The 17,592-nt window shown below is 43.1% G+C and overlaps 1 protein-coding gene across 1 annotated transcript in view; it reads left to right on the forward strand.

The window, feature by feature from the left end:
• pdzd2 (PDZ domain containing 2) overlaps window positions 1–17,592 on the forward strand; it is a 444,706-nt gene that overhangs the window by 245,372 nt on the left and 181,742 nt on the right. Inside the window, exon 5 of the mRNA XM_070868346.1 lies at window positions 2,893–3,063. Within this exon, the coding sequence (XP_070724447.1) occupies window positions 2,893–3,063 (171 nt within the window). The remainder of the gene's footprint in view (window positions 1–2,892; window positions 3,064–17,592) is intronic.

The following is a 17,592-nucleotide window of genomic DNA, read 5'->3' on the forward strand; positions in this document are numbered from 1 at the left end:
TACTCCATGTTCCGTTGGAAGATGGCTGCAGCGACTGAATCCCGAACGGGCATCTGTTATAGATGAACAGACCTTTGTGCGTGTTGATGCAGGTGAGGCCTTTCGAAGACTCCTCCAGCTCCTGCGTCAAATAGGCCGAGGTCAGGTCCAGCTTGGCGAACGTCTTCCCTCCAGCCAGGGTCACAAATAGGTCATCTGCCTTGGGTAGCGGGTACTGGTCCTGTAGCAAAAAACGGTTAATCGTTACTTTATAATCCCCACAAATTCTGACCGTGCCGTCCTCTTTAAGTACCGGGACAATTGGACTAGCCCATTCGTTGAATTCCACCGACACGATGATGCCTTCTCACTGCAGCCTGTCCAACTCAATTTCCACTTTCTCACACATCATTTACGGTACCACCCGTGCCTTGTGGTGGATGGGTTGCATACTGGGAACCAAATGGATCTGCACTTTCACCCCCGAGAAGCTTCCAATGCCTGGCTTGAATAACGATGGAAACTTGCTCAGAACCTGGGCACATGAGGCGTTGTCGACGGACGAGAGTGCTCGGATGTCGTCCCAGTTCCAGCAGATTTTTCCTAGCTAGCTTCTGTCAAACAATGTTGGGCCATCCCCTGGCACAATCCACAGCAGGAGTTCATGTACTGCTCCATCATAGGAGAATTTGTCTTCTGCACTGCCAATTACAGGGATTAGTTTCTTGGTGTAAGTCCTTAGTTTGGTGTGAATGGGGCTGAGCTTGGGCCTCTGTGCCTTGTTGCACCACAGCCTGTCGAAGGCTTTTTTACTCATTATGGACTGACTTGCACCCGTGTCCAGTTCCATCGATACTGGAATTCCATTCAGTTCAACTTTCAATGTTATTGGTGGACATTTCGTGATGAATGTGTGTACCCCGTACACTTCTGCCTCCTCGGTTCGAGTCTCCGATTCAGTCTGATCCACAGTGGATCGATCTTCCTGTGCAACGTGATGGTTTGCAGGGTTTGCAGCTCACCTGCACATTCGCTGGAGGTGTCCCATTGTTCTGCAACCATTGGATGCATAGTGCCTGAAGTGGCATTGATGGGGCCGATGATCACCTCCACAACGCCAACAAGGTGTTAACTGCCTCGCATTAACAATTGATGGCGGACTCTGGGTTATCTGAGGTCGGGCAGCATCAGCCGGCGTGTACGTTCTGCCATGTATATTCCTGCTTGAAAACGACATTACTTTGTTCACAGTACTGGCCGAAACTTCTTTACTCTGCAAAATCTGTTTGGTGTTGTCACTGGTGGACATAAATGCCTGGGCTATCGTTATGGCTTTACTTAGATTCGGAGTTTCAACGGTTAACAGTTTGCAAAGGATTGCCTCATGGCTAATGCCTAGTATAAAAAAGTCTCTATGCATTTGTTCTAGGAATCCCTCAACTTCACAACGTCCTGTAAGGCGCCTTAGTTCGGCGACATAGCTCGCCACTTCCTGGCCCTCCGACCGTTGACACATGTAGAACCGATATCTCGCCATCAAAACACTTTCCTTAGGATTTCGGTGCTGCCAGACCAGCGTACACAATTCTTCATAGGATTTAGTTGTTGGTTTTGCCGGAGCTAGGAGATTCTTCATGAGGCCATAGGTTGTTGCCTCACAGACAGTTAGGAGGATCGCCCTTCATTTGGCAGTGTTCTCATCCCCTTCCAGCTCGTTGGCCACAAAGTATTGGTTGAGTCTCTCCACGAAGACCTCTCAATCGTCCCCTTCTGAGAACTTCTCCAGGATACCAACTGTTCTTTGCATTTTCGCGCGGTTGTTCGTTACCTCGTCGCCAATTGATAAGCTCATAATAAAAGATGAAACTGAGTACTGTGTACAATGAGCAAGTGTGACCTTAGCTCCTTTAATAAGACCCCAGAGTGCAGGTACCTCGTGGGTGGCCTGCTTATATACCGTGCTCCCAAGGGATGCTGGGATCCCTTGGAACTCCAACAGGTAGGTCCTCTGGTGGTAGTGTAATACAGGTTGTAAGGGGTTAAATACATAACAGTTACAATAGTGAAAGAGAGGGGCCAATTTAACTTGGCAAAGTCAGTCTTAATGGGACAGTAACGGCTTCCAAATGTTGACGGTAGACTTACCGCCCCTTTGACGTCGACACTCAGCCCGCTGCCATGATTACAAGGGCATACAGCGGGCTGACCAAACACCTTCCTGTTTCAGGCAATTGACATCTTTTAATATGCACATTGGGGATCTTTGACATATGTAGCACCTCGATTGGCAATTTAAGACAGAACTGGTCGGACTTTCCCGGTTTTCTCTGGCCCTAATTTCCCCTTGTACTTTTCTCAGCAAGCAGTCCTCACTGCTGCCTTCTGTTGGATGTCATTGGTTTAATAGATTAAAAAGATACATATCATTAGCTTCAGTGCAGCTATGTTGTGCAGACTCAGATTGTAAAAATCTTAAGTTTCAGGGGTTTGAAAGCTTCTGCACTTCCTCATATCCCTCCTGTAGTTGCTGAAACTCTGTTGCTTAGTAGTGGGTGCAATGAGATGTGCCAGTTCTCAGCCAGGGTACTGGGCAGGATATAACACTGGTTAAAAAGAAAACTTTCAACATTAGCCTTTCCCGAGGGATGGGCACTTTATAGAGGTAGAGGTTGCATAATGTATTGAGAAACTATTGGCTTGATTCCCTACTCTCAAGGCTGGAAATGGTGCTCAGGGAATTGGTTATGAAGTTAGGAAAAGTAATATAAACTGGACAAAAAAAATTGGCATTTTGAAATATTTCATAATAATGCAGACGTGACATATACTCTATTGTGGAAGTGCGCGAACACTATCCGTGTCAAAATCTGCCATTTTTGATCATCCTTTTCACCTGCTTTCTCCTTCTTCCAGGATGAATCTGAGATCCATTTCCAGAAATTCCCCTCCACGAGTTTACCTGATTTGGTGACTAACTTTGCGGTTACGGATAACTCTCCTTCTCCTACGGAAAATAAAGAGAATGTAAAACCAGACAGTGAAGATGCTGCAACCGACTGCTATGTGCACCACGGTCAAGAAAGTGTAAGTGCTGATGTATAAATGCATGTGCTGTGTTACTTAAACCTTGAAGACTGAAGTGCCACAACAAGGCAGAAATTCCTCTCTACTCTATTTTTAATGACTTGGTTAATGAATTCTAGTGAAATGCCTCTGGTCAGTATTTTAACAAAGTTGTTATGCAGTCTAAATTAACTGTGGATCAATGATTCTATTAATATAGTGAGCAGCTACTGGGGTTTTACTGGATCAGCGAAATATCAGCAGTCTCGCTTACATAATGATATGGTTTCCAGAACCTGTCAGAATCCTGACACCTACGCAGGATCGTTCACTGACGTCACGCACTGAGAGTTAAAAGCAGCGCGAGGGCATGGCGGAGAGTGGTGGATGGGCAGATGGGAGAAATATTGTGGATGCTGGAGGTCTGAATAAGCAGATTAACAGTGCAGGTGTAGACCCTTCATGACTCCGAACCCTCTGACAAAGGCTCTGCCAGAAATCTTAACCGGTTTTTCCCAATCTTGAACAAGCTGCTGTGTATTTTCCAGATTTTTTTCTCCCTCCGTAAAAGGGTTTGGTTTATCCCAAATGTTATTTCTCACCGCCCGCAATTAATCGATTTCCATCCTGTCAAAACCACAAAGTATCTAGTCATCCTACATTATACATGGACGAGCAAATTCCTTCTCTGTGCTTCCCAAAGGCCCTATGGGGTTAGATGAAGAATGGCGAGTCCCCAGGATGTTAAAGCCAGCATCATTGGAGTTGGAGATATAGTGCACAGCTTCAGTTTAAGGGTTGAGATAAAGTGATGACTGATATTTGGATCAGGGAAACATCAACAGTCTCGCCTACATAATGAAGGGTCATTCATGGTGGATCATTGCCTTTTATGGTGCATTGGAAGGGGATTGATGTTAACTTGTAGTCCTATTGTGACTTAGTGGATGGTTGGGGTGAGTTTATTAGTTTCTGCTAGACCAGAGTCATGGGCAAACAGGCTGGACACATATTCCTCTATAAAAAATGTAATTTCTTTTCTGGGTAGTAATTAATATGATTCTAGGATAAAATTATTGCATATTGGTGTGTGTTGAGTGTCAGTGTCATCAGTGCAAATGGAAAAAAATTAATCCATACATAAATTATTATTCCTCCAATTACTGTAATTTTTTTGGCAGACAGGAAGCAGAGAGTCGGGATAAATGGGTCCTTTTCAAAATGGCAGGCAGTGACTAGTGGAGTGCCTCAGGGCTCACTGCTGGGATCCCAGCTCTTTACAATATACATCAATGATTTGGATGAAGGAATTAAGTGTAATATCTCCAAGTTTGCAGATGACACTAAACTGGGTGGTGGTGTGAGCTGTGAGGGGGATGCTAGGAGGCTGCAGGGTGACTTGGACAGGTTAGGTGAGTGGGCAAATGCATGGCAGATGCAGTATAATGTGGATAAATGTGAGGTTATCCACTTTGGTGTCAAAAACACGAAGACAGAATATTATCTAAATGGCAGCAGATTAGGAAAAGGGGAGGTGCAAGGAGACCTGGGTGTCATGGTTCATCAGTCATTGAAAGTTGGCATATAGGTACAACGGGCGGTGAAGAAGGCAAATGGTATGTTGGCCTTCATAGCTGGGGGATTTGAGTATAGGAGCAGGGAGGTCTTACTGCAGTTGTACAGGGCCTTAGTGAGGCCTCACCTGGAATATTGTGTTCAGTTTTAGTCTCCTAATCTGAGGAAGGACGTTCTTGCTATTGAGGGAGTGCAGCGAAGGTTCACCAGACTGATTCCCGGGATGGCAGGACTGACATATGAGGAGAGACTGGTCAACTGGGCCTTTATACATTGGAGTTTAGAAGGCTGAGAGGGGATCTCATAGAAACATATAAGATTTTGACAGGACGGTACAGGTTAGATGCAGGAAGAATGTTCCCGATGTTGGGGAAGTCCAGAACCAGGGGACACAGTCTTAGGATAAGGGGCAGGCCATTTAGGACTGAGATGAGGAGAAACTTCTTCACTCAGAGAGTTGTTAACCTGTGGAATTCCCTGCCGCAGAGAGTTGTTGATGCCAGTTCATTGGATATATTCAAGAGGGAGCTAGATATGGCCCTTACGGTTAAGGGAATCAAGGGGTATGGAGAGAAAACAGGAAAGGGATACTGAGGGAATGATCAGCCATGATCTTATTGAATGGTAGTGCAGGCTCGAAGGGCCGAATGGCCTACTCCTGCACCTATTTTCTATGTTTCTATGTTTCTATTCCTTAATTCCAAGTCCCGGCTGCCTTCCTGGCCTCCTGTTGCACTGGGGAGTATCATTTACCGGAGATTTAAACATGCGTATGACATTGCAGGCAAATAATAGCTGAGTGGATCATGATCTTATCTGTCTATGTCATTTACCATGCCAAGAATATTTACATGTGCAAATGAAAGGGTTGACATACCACCTTTTACATTAGATTTACTGCTCTGTGCAGATCACTAACCCTCACTGGCAAAATAAAGTGCTGAAAATCACTCATGTTCTATTTTGTAAATGTAGATACTAGCAAAACTGGCGATGGGGACATATGCATGTTGCAAATAAGCTTGAAATTTGGTCTGGTGGAGGTATATGAACTGGAGTAGTTCCAATGAATGCTGTACTAAAGCTTAACGAATGTAGTTCCACAGTTCCATATGCAATAAGCCAAATGTATTCTCAGCAGTAGCATGTGTGCTAATCAACCAGTGACTGATGAAATAATTTGAAATTACCAATGTTAAATGCAATGCGCTATTAATTACTCTGCAATTTTGATCAGTCGCAAACACCTTCACAATTAGTCTAATTCATGGAATCCGAGAACTATATTCTAAAACGGGGCAGGGGTGTGGTGGTGGTGGAGTTTCGGACAGGCCCGCATGCTGTGGAGCTTTAACTGCACAGAGTGCGTCTTTTGCCCTTGACAGCTTCACCGCCTGGAAGTCAGCCTGATCGACAGGCTTGGCTTCCAGTCGGGCGGGGAGGAGCAGGCCGCAGGAGCAGTTAGGTCTGATCCATGATTCTGGGAGGAGAGTGGGTGTCTGATCCCTGATTGTGGGGGTCTTTGTATTGGTGGCGGGGGAGGGGGGTGTTGGGGGGGGTGGGAGATTGGGGGATGGGGGAAGCACCCCTGCTCCTCCTGGCCCACAAAGGCACTTACCTTCTCCTCGAAGCTGTCCGCATCTCCCTTCAGCTGCAAAACAGATTAAATCAAAGGCTACCAACAATATCAGCAACTTGTGTTTATATAGCACCTTTAACATAGTAAAACGTCCTAAGGCGCTTCACAGGAGTGTGATAAGACAAAAATGTGACACCGAGCCACATAAGAAGAAATTACGGCAGATAACCAAAAGCTTGGTCAAAGAGGTTGGTTTTAAGGTGCGTCTTAAAGGAGGAAAGATGGGTAGAGAGGCTGAGAGGTTTAAGGAAGAAGTTCCATTGCTTAGGGCCTAGGCAGCTGAAGGCACTGCCACCGATGGTTGAGCGATTATAATCAGGGATGCTCAAGAGGGCAGAATTCAGCCTTATTAAAATATTTAAATAGCCAACCCGCCTTCTGGGAGCAGGTTGGTTGCCCTCCCCTTGTCCTGCCTCCGTTAAACCCAGAAGTGGCTGGGTTGGAGGCAGGTTGTTGTTGGGTATGAGATTTTAAAAATTTTAACCTCTGACCCAATCCCAAACCAACTGTATTTGGGTGCTAAAGTCCAGCCTCATATCACAGTACTGGCTGTTACTTTTTGCAACCTTCCATACTTAGTCAAGATAACTTTAACAACAACTTTTACCTGATCTGAGGAATAGTTCTGCATGATAACATGTGCATTAATGTTATGGATGTGAACATAGGAACAGGAGTAGGCCATTCAGCTCTTCGAGTCTGTTCTACCATTCAATTAGATCATGTAGATCATGGCTGATCTGTACCTTAACTCCATTCACCCGACTACGTTCTATATCCCTTGATAACCTTACCCAACAAAAATTTATCGATCTTAATCTTGAAAATTTCATTTCACCTAGCATCCACAGCCTTTTGGAGAGCGAGTTCCAGATTTCCACAACCTTTTATGTGGAAAAAGTACTTTCTGATTTCCCTCCTAATTTAAATTTTAAGATTATGCACCTTTGTTTGGGAAATAGTTGCTATGGGCCCAAGTTTGCCCAGGAGTTGCTCCGTTTTTTTTGGAGTATCTTAAAAACCGCAATTCTGCACATTTAATTTGCTCCAATGTAAGTGAGTTAGTTAGGTTTTTTTTGAGTTTTGTTTTTTTTTCCAAAAGGGAGCATTACCAGCCACTTACTCCTGTTTTAGACAGCTAAAAGTTACTCCAAACTAACCTAGGCCAGCGTATGTGGCCACTTTTGGCTGCACAGAAAAACCTTGCGGTGAGTTAAGAAATCAGCCAAAGATGCGGGGGAGGGCGGGAGGGGGGCGGTGTGTGGAAGGGGAAGTGAGAGGACCTTGCAAAGCACTAAACACCTTCACAGCAACATTAAAGAAGCATAAGTATATTTAAAGCACCAAGCAGTAAACAAAGCACAAAAATAAGCATTCGATAACAAATAAAAAATACAAGGAAGCTGAGAGGATCTGCGCCTATCACCAAGACTTACAAAGTACGAAACAACTAGATTAAAAATGGATTGGTAAACTAGCAAATACATTATAGCAAGTCCTGTAAATAAGAGTTTTCCGAAGGACATTTTGATGAGCAGGTTTATTCTATCTACTGAAGCACAGTGTGTTTTATTTCCTTGCAGAATATTTTTATATGGTATTCTTGTACCAACAAATGTACCTTTATCAAAAGGTTACAAGAATGTTTTATATGACATTTAAACTATTTATTTTTCAGAATTTTATACTCTAAATCTCTGTGTTTGTTATTTGTCTTGTTTGGTCTTTAGTTCCAGTCTGACAGGCTTTGCTTTTGGATTTGGCTTACACTGCCTCTCCCAAGATCTTACAATAAAGCTTTGTTTTTTTAAATATTTGCTGTATATGAGCGGATGCAGCTTCTGGTTTGTAATGTTAAAAAAAAATGTTCATGGGAAGGGGAGTTTAATTTATCCAGAGCAATGTAACTTTTCTTCTTAAATGTGAAGCCGTTGAGATAGATTTACATATTTATGATCTAGATTAGTTTTATTCCAATTCCATTTTTAAACTCTCATCAATTATCTGAAAATATTATAACCCAACATTATGATTTGCTTGATTTTGGGGTTTTATTTTGGACTGAGCATTTATGTTAGACAAAATTATGCACATTCTAGAACTATGTACTCGAGCAACTGTGCCAGAGGATTTCTGCCAGCATGCTGATAAAACACCTTAATGGCCAACCCACAAGTACTTTGCAATATGTCAACATAATTTCAATTTTACTTACAAATACAGATATTCTGGTAGCTAATCTGGTCGCCGATGAGGGAGCCCATTCGGCCAGGGCTAGGGGCGGCGTGCTTCGGGCCCCTCCCACACAGCCTGCAGAGCACACACAGATTGTGGCGGCGAGGAGCTATTGAACATGCGCACACACTCTAGCGTGCATGTGCAGAGGTCCCGACACTGTTTGCAGCGCCGGGACCTGGCTCTGCCCCCCCCCCCCCACTGCTTGTGCTGCGCCACGCCAAGGCCTGCAACGTTCCAAGGAGCAGGAAGAATTCCTAGGTAAGTTTTCGGCGCCGTTTTTAGTGTAGAAAGTCGGTGCACCTCATGGAGGTATGCCGTTTTAACCGGGGGCGGGGGGGAAACTTGGGCCCTATGTGTCTATTCTATTGAATCCCTTAATAATTTTAAATTGATTAGATCACTCCTCAATCTTCTAAATTCCAGGGAATGCAACCCAAGTTTATGCAATGTGCCCTCATAATGGGCCCAAAATTGCCCAGGAGTTGTTCCTTTTTTTGAAGCAACTTCTGGAGTATCTTAAAAATTCCTATTTTGCACATTTAATTTGCGCCAGTGTAAGTGAGTTAGTTCGGATTTTTTTTAGTTTCATTTAGTTTTGTTCAAAAGGGGGCGTTACCAGCCACCTACACCCGTTTTGGCCATTTAAGCCAGTTTGGACAGTTAATAGTTGCTCCAAACTAACTTAGGCCAGCGTATGTGGCCACTTGTGGTCGCACAGAAAATGCTTGCGGAGAGTTAAGAAATCAGCGCAGGTAGGTACTTAATGACTTGACTAAAGAATGTGAATCGGATCAAAAAGCTATACAGGACATATGACAAACTTCGCAAAGTTAATTTACTATACAACAGAAGCATTCATGGAAGCTTAAACTACAAAAATAAAAGAAGTAAAAGGACAAAACATATTTACATAATTTTTTCAAAATATCCAAATAAAAAATAGAAGTATCTCCTGCTCGTAGGAAAGTATTTTCATCAGCAGGGTTAAGGAAAGTCTTGAGTAAGCTCATTAAAATTACCGGCTACACAGTTATCACACCCTTCCCCCCCCGCCCCCCCACCCCCATCAAAACTCTCCTCTCTTCCCCCACCCCACCATCAAAACTCTCCTTTCTTCTCCCCCCTCCCCATCAAAACTCTCCTCCTCCCCCCCACCCCACCCATCAAAACTCTCCTCTCTCCTCCCCCATGGATCAAAACTCTCCTCCTCCCTCACGGATCAAAACTCTCCTCTCTCCTCCCCCACGGATCAAAACTCTCCTCCTCCCCCCCCCCCCCCCCCCCCACCCCGATCAAAAGTCTCCCCACACCAACCTGTTTCTTGTAGCCCTCAGCGCGGGAAGGCAGCGGGCCAGCCTGTGCGGCAGTCCACTCGGCCCAGGATAGGGACGGGACGCATTGGGTCCCACGCTGCAAGCACGCATCATCACAATCATGGAGGAGCTACTGCGCATGCGCGAACGCTCTACTGCGCATACAGACAGCTGGCGGCACTCTTTTAGGCACAGGGCCCTAGCTCCGCCCCCCAATGGACTCGCCACGCCGCGCCAAGCCCCGGGCGAGTCGGCAGAGGTGCCAGAATCCGGGGACATCTTTTTGGTGCGATTGGATCGTAGGAAGTTGGCGCATCTCATGTGAGTGCACCGAGAAAACGGGTGGGCCAAATTTGGGCCCTATACCTTTAAGCCCTGATATCATGCTGGTGAGCCTGCGCTGTACCTTTTCCAAGGCCAATACATCTTCCCTGAGGTTCGGTGCTCAAAACTGAAAATTAATACTCCAGATGGGGTGACACCCTCTAAGAATCCATTTCACTTAGGATCCTTAGAGATTAATGGCTTGTAATCATTTACAACATTCCTACATGATCCGGTATCAATTTTGTTTCTAATATGCTATTGTTTAATCAGTTTTACAATTGTAGCAGAAACCAAAGAAAACAAACATTTTATGCAAGGAATTCAACATATTGACCATTTTGATGTTTCACAATTAAATAGCTTCAAACGATAACTTGAAGCAAAATTTCTATGTTAACAGAAAATGGGAGAATGCTTATTGTCCTCCACAATTACAGTTCACTGACAATAAATCATGGGAACACACAGCTTTGAAACAATTTATTGAAAATGTGATTTCATGAATGGGTCATCGACTGCGAAGAAACAAGCATTCCTTCGTTAAAGGAGGAATTTCAGTCTCTACTTTTTGTAACTCACACTGGGATCACCAACATTCCAACACAGGCAATGTTTAAATGTTTCTCAATCTTCTGTCACATTCGACCTTAATATAAACTGTAGAAACAGATGTTCAGAAACCAAACAAATCCTTCAAGAATGGAAGAGCTGGAGAGAATATTCACCACGTGTGTTAAATCAAACCGATCTACTGCGGCAGTACTTGCTCCATTGTTGAACTTCATGGCTCGTTCTCTTAAAACTTTGGGTTGTATAGATGCGTCGTTTGAAATTTATTGTAAATTATTACTCTTGCAGAATTTCAGCCAAGTGTTAGTTTATTATGCATGTGCACTGATATTCTATCTTTTGCTTTGCCTGTGCTGAGATTTCACTTTGCATCAGAAATTGCATTTTGCTTCCCGTTAATTGTCACACAACACCACACCTGAGCAAACCTGCAAGTGATCTTTAATCTGGAATCATCAGCCATAACAAACACCATTTTTCCTTCTCTGAGAGGGAATTGTTTTTTTTTCACTGATACCACCCCTTCTCTCCTGAAGGTGGTGATTCTTGCTTGGTTATGGTTGCCCAAATCCTGGCTACCTCTGGTACTTCATCCAAACAGCCATTCTTCGTGTGTGAGCCTATACAGTAAGTATTAATGGGGGCATCACAGCCTTACCTCGTTCCTGGGAACACTGACTTGAATTTCTCCTCCTTATCTCAGGGACACAGGCCCTTACTTTTGCCTTCCTTGATGTAGTGAAAACATAGGCCACATTTGGCTTAGAACAGTTCAAATATATTGTCCAAACAACTCTCACAACATAGCCTCCACTTGACTGGTTCCTGCAGGCTTCCTTTATTACCAGGCAGAAATTCCCTTTTCTGCTGCCTCCATCTTGTTATTGACGTCATTGATCAGACTGTGCTGGTGCTAGACACAAAAATGGAATGGATCAGTATACTATATTCCTCCCATTCTAAGAAAAAATAAGCCTAATCTAGAGCAAAAAATTCTAGAAATATGAATGTTTATCTCACAAAAAGTGGCAGCACCATTTTTGGCATTGTTATAAAGGGGTTTAAAAAATACCATCCATAAGATGTAATGTAGAACTCACATGATTTGCATCTCATCGATCAGGTAATATGGTGGGTTTCTGTCGTATCTTATAGTGCAGCAGTTCAGGTGATCTTCTGGCGGACTCATGGCCATAAACCAGCCATGTGATGATTCATCTTCATATTTCTTTTGTGGATGCAAATGAAAGCTTTCCTTTTTTTTGAGAGGCAGTTGAGATATGATGAATTTCCTTGTGGCCATATGTCACTATTGCTCAGCAGTAACTATGGAATCTTTGAAATTCATGGTCAGGCTTGGAATTAAGGTGATGGTTTGATGCTGGTTTCTGTCAAAGCAAATCCAAGCAACTCTTGCCAACTACTGATGACCTACCTCAGAATTGTTGGTCAGCACATGTTTTGATTGTCACCTTTGCCTTGCCTGTTTGATGAAGAATAGTGTCAGAAATTTGTATTGGGCAAATTAGGAACCTCATTCAGAGTTTCCTATCAAGCATAGTTCTGCAGGCAATTGACCAGTGGATTGATAGAATGTTGTAAGAAGACCGTTTCAATGAATTTCTTTCAATAGAAGCAGCAGAGATGGTTATCAAAATTGGTTGGTGATAAGCCAAGCAGGAGCCGCGCCCGCTTGTTATAATGCATTGCCTGAAAAAGTGGTGGAAGCAAATTCATTAGTGACATTCAAAACAGAATTGGATATGTACTTGAACATGAAAAATTGATAGGGCTATGGGAAAAGAGCATGGGAGTGGGACTAATTGGATAGCTCTTTCAAAGAGCCGGCAAATGCACAATGGGCTGATTGGCCTTCTTCTGTGTGGTAAGATTCTACAATTCTGTAATTTAAAGCCTGCATCTCTGATTTTCAAGCTTGCAGGTTGAGAAATTTGCTAATCCCTCGATAAAAAGATAGATGATATAAGTGCCATTTGTTTTTGAAGTGATCAATGTAGAGTAATATGAAAATTAAATATCTTGTTCCAAATTCCAACTTTTATTTTGAAGCCTGTGTTTTGAGTACATGACAGCTTGGCTCAGTGGCAGTCAGAAAGTCGTGTTGAATCCCCAGTCCAGGATCTTGAGCCCATCACCCGAGCTGACACTTCAACGCTGTACTGAAGGAGTGCTGCATTGTCAGAGGTGCCATCTTCAGGTGGATGTAAACGATCCCACGACATGCTTTGAAAAGTAATAGAAGGGTTCTTCTAGTGTCCTGGCCAACATTTATCCATCAGTCAATAACTCCAGATCAACGAGTGATTTATCTCATTGTTGTTTGTGGAACCTGGATGTGTGCACATTGGCTGCTGCGCTGCTTATAAAACAACAATGACTATGCTTCAGAAGCATTTTATTGGCTGCAAAGTGCTTTGTGACATCCTGAGGATGTGAAGGGTGCTATATAAACACATGTTCTTTTTGACTGTTTTTCTTAATGGGTGTTTCAATGTGAGGTCTTCAAAATTACTAACGTACTAAAGCACACCTTTCATTTTAGTTACTGACATTTGTGATCCCTCCCCCCTTACATTACACCATGAGTGAAACATTACACAAAATCCCAGTTCAAAAAGGCACACAGATATTTTAACATAATTAATATGTGAGAGCGAACGCTTAAGATTTAAATGTGTAATAATTGAAATAACACAAGTTCTTAGCCAGACGCTTTGAAAATAAAAGTATTTTTTGTTCCAAGCCTGCTTGCCTTTGTAACCTGGTGCTTCGTGTAGTCTGATGTTTTATGCAGTGTATTTTAGGAGGTGTATTATAACTAATTTTGTATTAATTGAATCATTATAATCCTTTGTGATCCACTCAAAAGCCAATACTTATTATTTTGAAAAATAGTACCATGTGTGACTGTGTTTAGTAATGATAGTATGGTGCAAGATGTTTAGAATTAAAACTAGCTTAAAATTTTCTTCAACTTCTCAGCTGAAGGCACTGCCTCATTCTGGAGCTTGGCTCCACAAGCAGGAGCAGCCCTCCAGGATCTCACCTTTACGTGTGAGCCGAGATTGAGAGTGTCAGCAGGCGAGTCAATCATTTTATTTTCAGTTGAGACATTAAGGTGAGGACTAGGACTCAGTGCAGGGATTCACCAAGGTTGAAAGAAGTGGAAAAGGAGGCAAGATAAATCAATAAATAGTGATTCAGTAGCAGCAAGCATGAGTTTTAAAGAACGTGAACTTGTAGGCGAAAGGGAAGACTTGAGTAATGAGTTTTCACAGTTGTAAGATCCTAGGAAGGAACGAGTTAAACTGGTAGTCAATGCAGTGAGTTTATGGGGAGGTCATGTAAGCCTAATCCTCTCCTCAAATAATGTGCGCACACCCAGACTTTCTAGTAGAGTCATTGGATAACGATCTGGAATGGGAAACCAGCTGATTTTATCCTTCGCTCACAAGCACCCAGGCTAATTTTAATGCCTCTGTCACTGCCTCAGATAGGTATTGCTGAATCAGCACACACAAGGGATTGAACTTTGGACCTCTTTGGCCTGTATGCCTCAGTTCTACACCAGGCATGCATTGCATTTACAAGGTAAGTATTGGAGACCATTTTCTAAAATAATGTGCAGCTTTTAAAATCTGGCCATCCACTGAGAGCAGTTCCTTAAAGTTGTTCTGTTAAAAGACAGATTTATCAACTCATTTCAGAAATATAAAAATTGTTACAAAATATACTTCATCACGAATTGCTTGCATAGAGGGTAAATGCTGGTTGGATCGAATGGCCTGTTTCTGTGTTGTAATAAGAACATAAGAACAAAACAAATAGAAGCAGGAGTAGGCCTTTTGGCCCCTCGAACCTGCTCCACCATTCAATAAGATCATGGCTGATCTGATCATGGACTCAGCTCTACTTCCCTGCCCACTCCCCATAACCCTTTACTTCCTTATCGCTCAAAAATCTGTCTATCTCCGCCTTAAATGTATTCAATGACCCAGCCTCCATAGCTCTCTGGGGCAGAGAATTCCATAGATTTACAACCTGAGAGAAGAAATTTCTCCTCATTTCAGTTTTAAATGAGCGGCCCCTTATTCTAAGACTACGTCCCCTAGTTTTAGTTTCCCCTATGAGTGGAAATATCCTCTCTGCATCCACCTTGTTGAGCCCCCTCATTATCTTATAAGTTTCAATAAGGTCACCTCTCATCTGAACTCCAATGTGTATAGGCCCAACCTACTCAACCTATCCTCATAAGTCAACCCTCTCCTCTCCGGAATCAACCTAGTGAACCGTCTCTGAACAGCCTCCAATGCAAGTATATCCTTCCTTAAATAAGGAGACCAAAACTGCACGCAGTACTCCAGGTGTGGCCTCACCAATACCCTGTACAGTTGTAGCAGGACTTCTCTGCTTTTATGCTCCATCCCCCTTGCAATAAAGGCCAACATTCCATTTGCCTTCCTGATTACTTGCTGTACCTGCATACTAACCTTTTGTGTTTCATGCACAAGGACCCCCAGGTCCCTCTGTACTGCAGCACTTTGCAATTTTTTTCCATTTAAATTATAATTTGCTTTTCTATTATTTCTGCCAAAGTGGATAACCTCACATTTTCCCACATTATACTCCATCTGCCAAATTTTTGGCCACTTACTTAGCCTGCCTATATCCCTTTGCAGATTTTTTGTGTCCTCCTCACAATTTGCTTTCTCACCCATCTTTGTATCATCAGCAAACTTGGCTACATTACACTCGGTCCTTTCATCCAAGTCATTAATATAGATTGTAAATAGTTGAGGACCCAGCACTGATCCCTGCGGCACCTCACTAGTCACTGTTTGCCAACCGGAAAATTACCCATTTAGCCCTACTCTCTGTTTTCTGTTAGTTAGCCAATCCTCTATCCATGCTAATATATTGCCCCCAACCCCTTGTGCAGTAACCTTTTATGTGGCACCTTATCGAATGCCTTCTGGAAATCCAAATACACCACATCCACTGGTTCCCCCTTATCCACCCTGCTCGTTGCATCCTCAAAGAATTCCAGCAAATTTGTCAAACATGATTTCCCTTTCATAAAACCATGTTGACTCTGCTTGATTGAATCATGCTTTTCCAAAAGTCCCGCTACTGCTTCCTTAATAATCGACTCCAGTATTTTCCCAACAACAGATTTTAGGCTGACTGATCTATAGTTTCCTTCATGTATTTCTATAAGAATTAGCACAGGGCTTTCGCAACATCCACACATGCATCTTTTTAATAGAATAATAAGTCACATTCAGCTGGATTTTATTATATCTTGCACCTTAAACAGAATCTAAACTTACATTAACAAGGTTGTAATCAAAGTTGTGCTATATTGGAGAGCAATGCGATGAGGCAGAATTCGGACCATACCACTTCATCCTGTGTTGAACTGCTCTAAACTTATTGGATCGAATTTGACCTGAATCCCACCTACTTATCATATCCCTTAATCCATTCTCTCTCTAGCAACACACCTTATTGAACCAGTTATATTCTCCATTTTAATTACCCTCACTACCAGCTTATTCCAGAAGTCTAATGCTGTACTGTTTACATACAAATGTTTCACCTGACTTCCCTTCTAACTCCTAACTCTTAACTTGTGTCCCCTGGCATCTGAACCCTTTGCTGTCGGGAACAATTTGCCTGGAATTTCATTCTGCTGCTGCAGGGGGTGGTGTGTCTGTCAGCTTGCCTTCCTGACCAGAGTGGTTGCGAGTCGCTCCAAGTCCTTGGTTCTTGAGCTTGGATTTATTAATCAGGGTATGATAAAGTGCAGCAGACAACTGTTTTGTACAAAGAAGGTATGGATTTTATTCAAGAAAGCAAATAACACAAATACACTCCAATAAAACCATAAAATCTTACAAAAAGGTTCAAAATAAAGGGGAATATTTTATTAAGGTAATAAACACAACAGAAATACCACCCACCTCCCACTTATCTCTAACTAGGTCAAACTCTAGGGTTCCAGGGATTCATGCTCACCAAATCCTTCCTTTGACAGCTAGGGCTGTTTCACGGTTTCGGGATTCTTTGGTTATAGCTGGTTTGCCTTGCCATACCCCGGACATGGTAGAAGACCTCTGCTGCTTATTGAAGCCAGTTGGGTTGAGTCCGCTGATGCAGTTAGACGCGGTTTGGATTTATTTCTGGTGAGTACCCAATTTCCTTTGTTAGCAATAGGGTTTTAAGTTCTTTAGAAACATAGAAACATAGAAAATAGGTGCAGGAGTAGGCCATTCAGCCCTTCAAGCCTGCATCACCATTCAATAAGATCATGGCTGATCATTCCCTCAGTACCCCTTTCCTGCTTTCTCTCCATATCCCTTGATCTCCTTCACCGTAAGAGCCATATCTAACTCCCTCTTGAATATATCCAGTGAACTGGCATCAACAACTCTCTGCGGCAGGGAATTCCACAGGTTAACAACTCTCTGAGTGAAGAAGTTTCTCCTCATCTCAGTCCTAAATGGCCTACCCCTTATCCGAAGACTATGGCCCCTGGTTCTGGACTTCCCCAACATCGGGAACATTCTTCCCACATCTAACCTGTCCAGTCCTGTCAGAATCTTATATGTTTCTATGAGATCCCCTCTCATCCTTCTAAACTCCAGAGAATAAAGGCCCAGTTGATCCAGTCTCTCCTCATATGACAGCCCAGCCATCCCTGGAATCAGTCTGGTGAACCTTCGCTGCACTCCCTCAATAGCAAGAACGTCCTTCCTTAGACTAGGAGACCAAAACTGAACACAGTATTCCAGGTGAGGCCTCACTAAGGCCCTGTACAACTGCATTAAGACCTCCCTGCTCCTATATTCAAATCCCCTAGCTATG

The sequence above is a fragment of the Pristiophorus japonicus genome, chromosome 2 (assembly GCF_044704955.1).
Source record: "Pristiophorus japonicus isolate sPriJap1 chromosome 2, sPriJap1.hap1, whole genome shotgun sequence".
NCBI classification, from domain to species: domain Eukaryota; kingdom Metazoa; phylum Chordata; class Chondrichthyes; family Pristiophoridae; genus Pristiophorus; species Pristiophorus japonicus.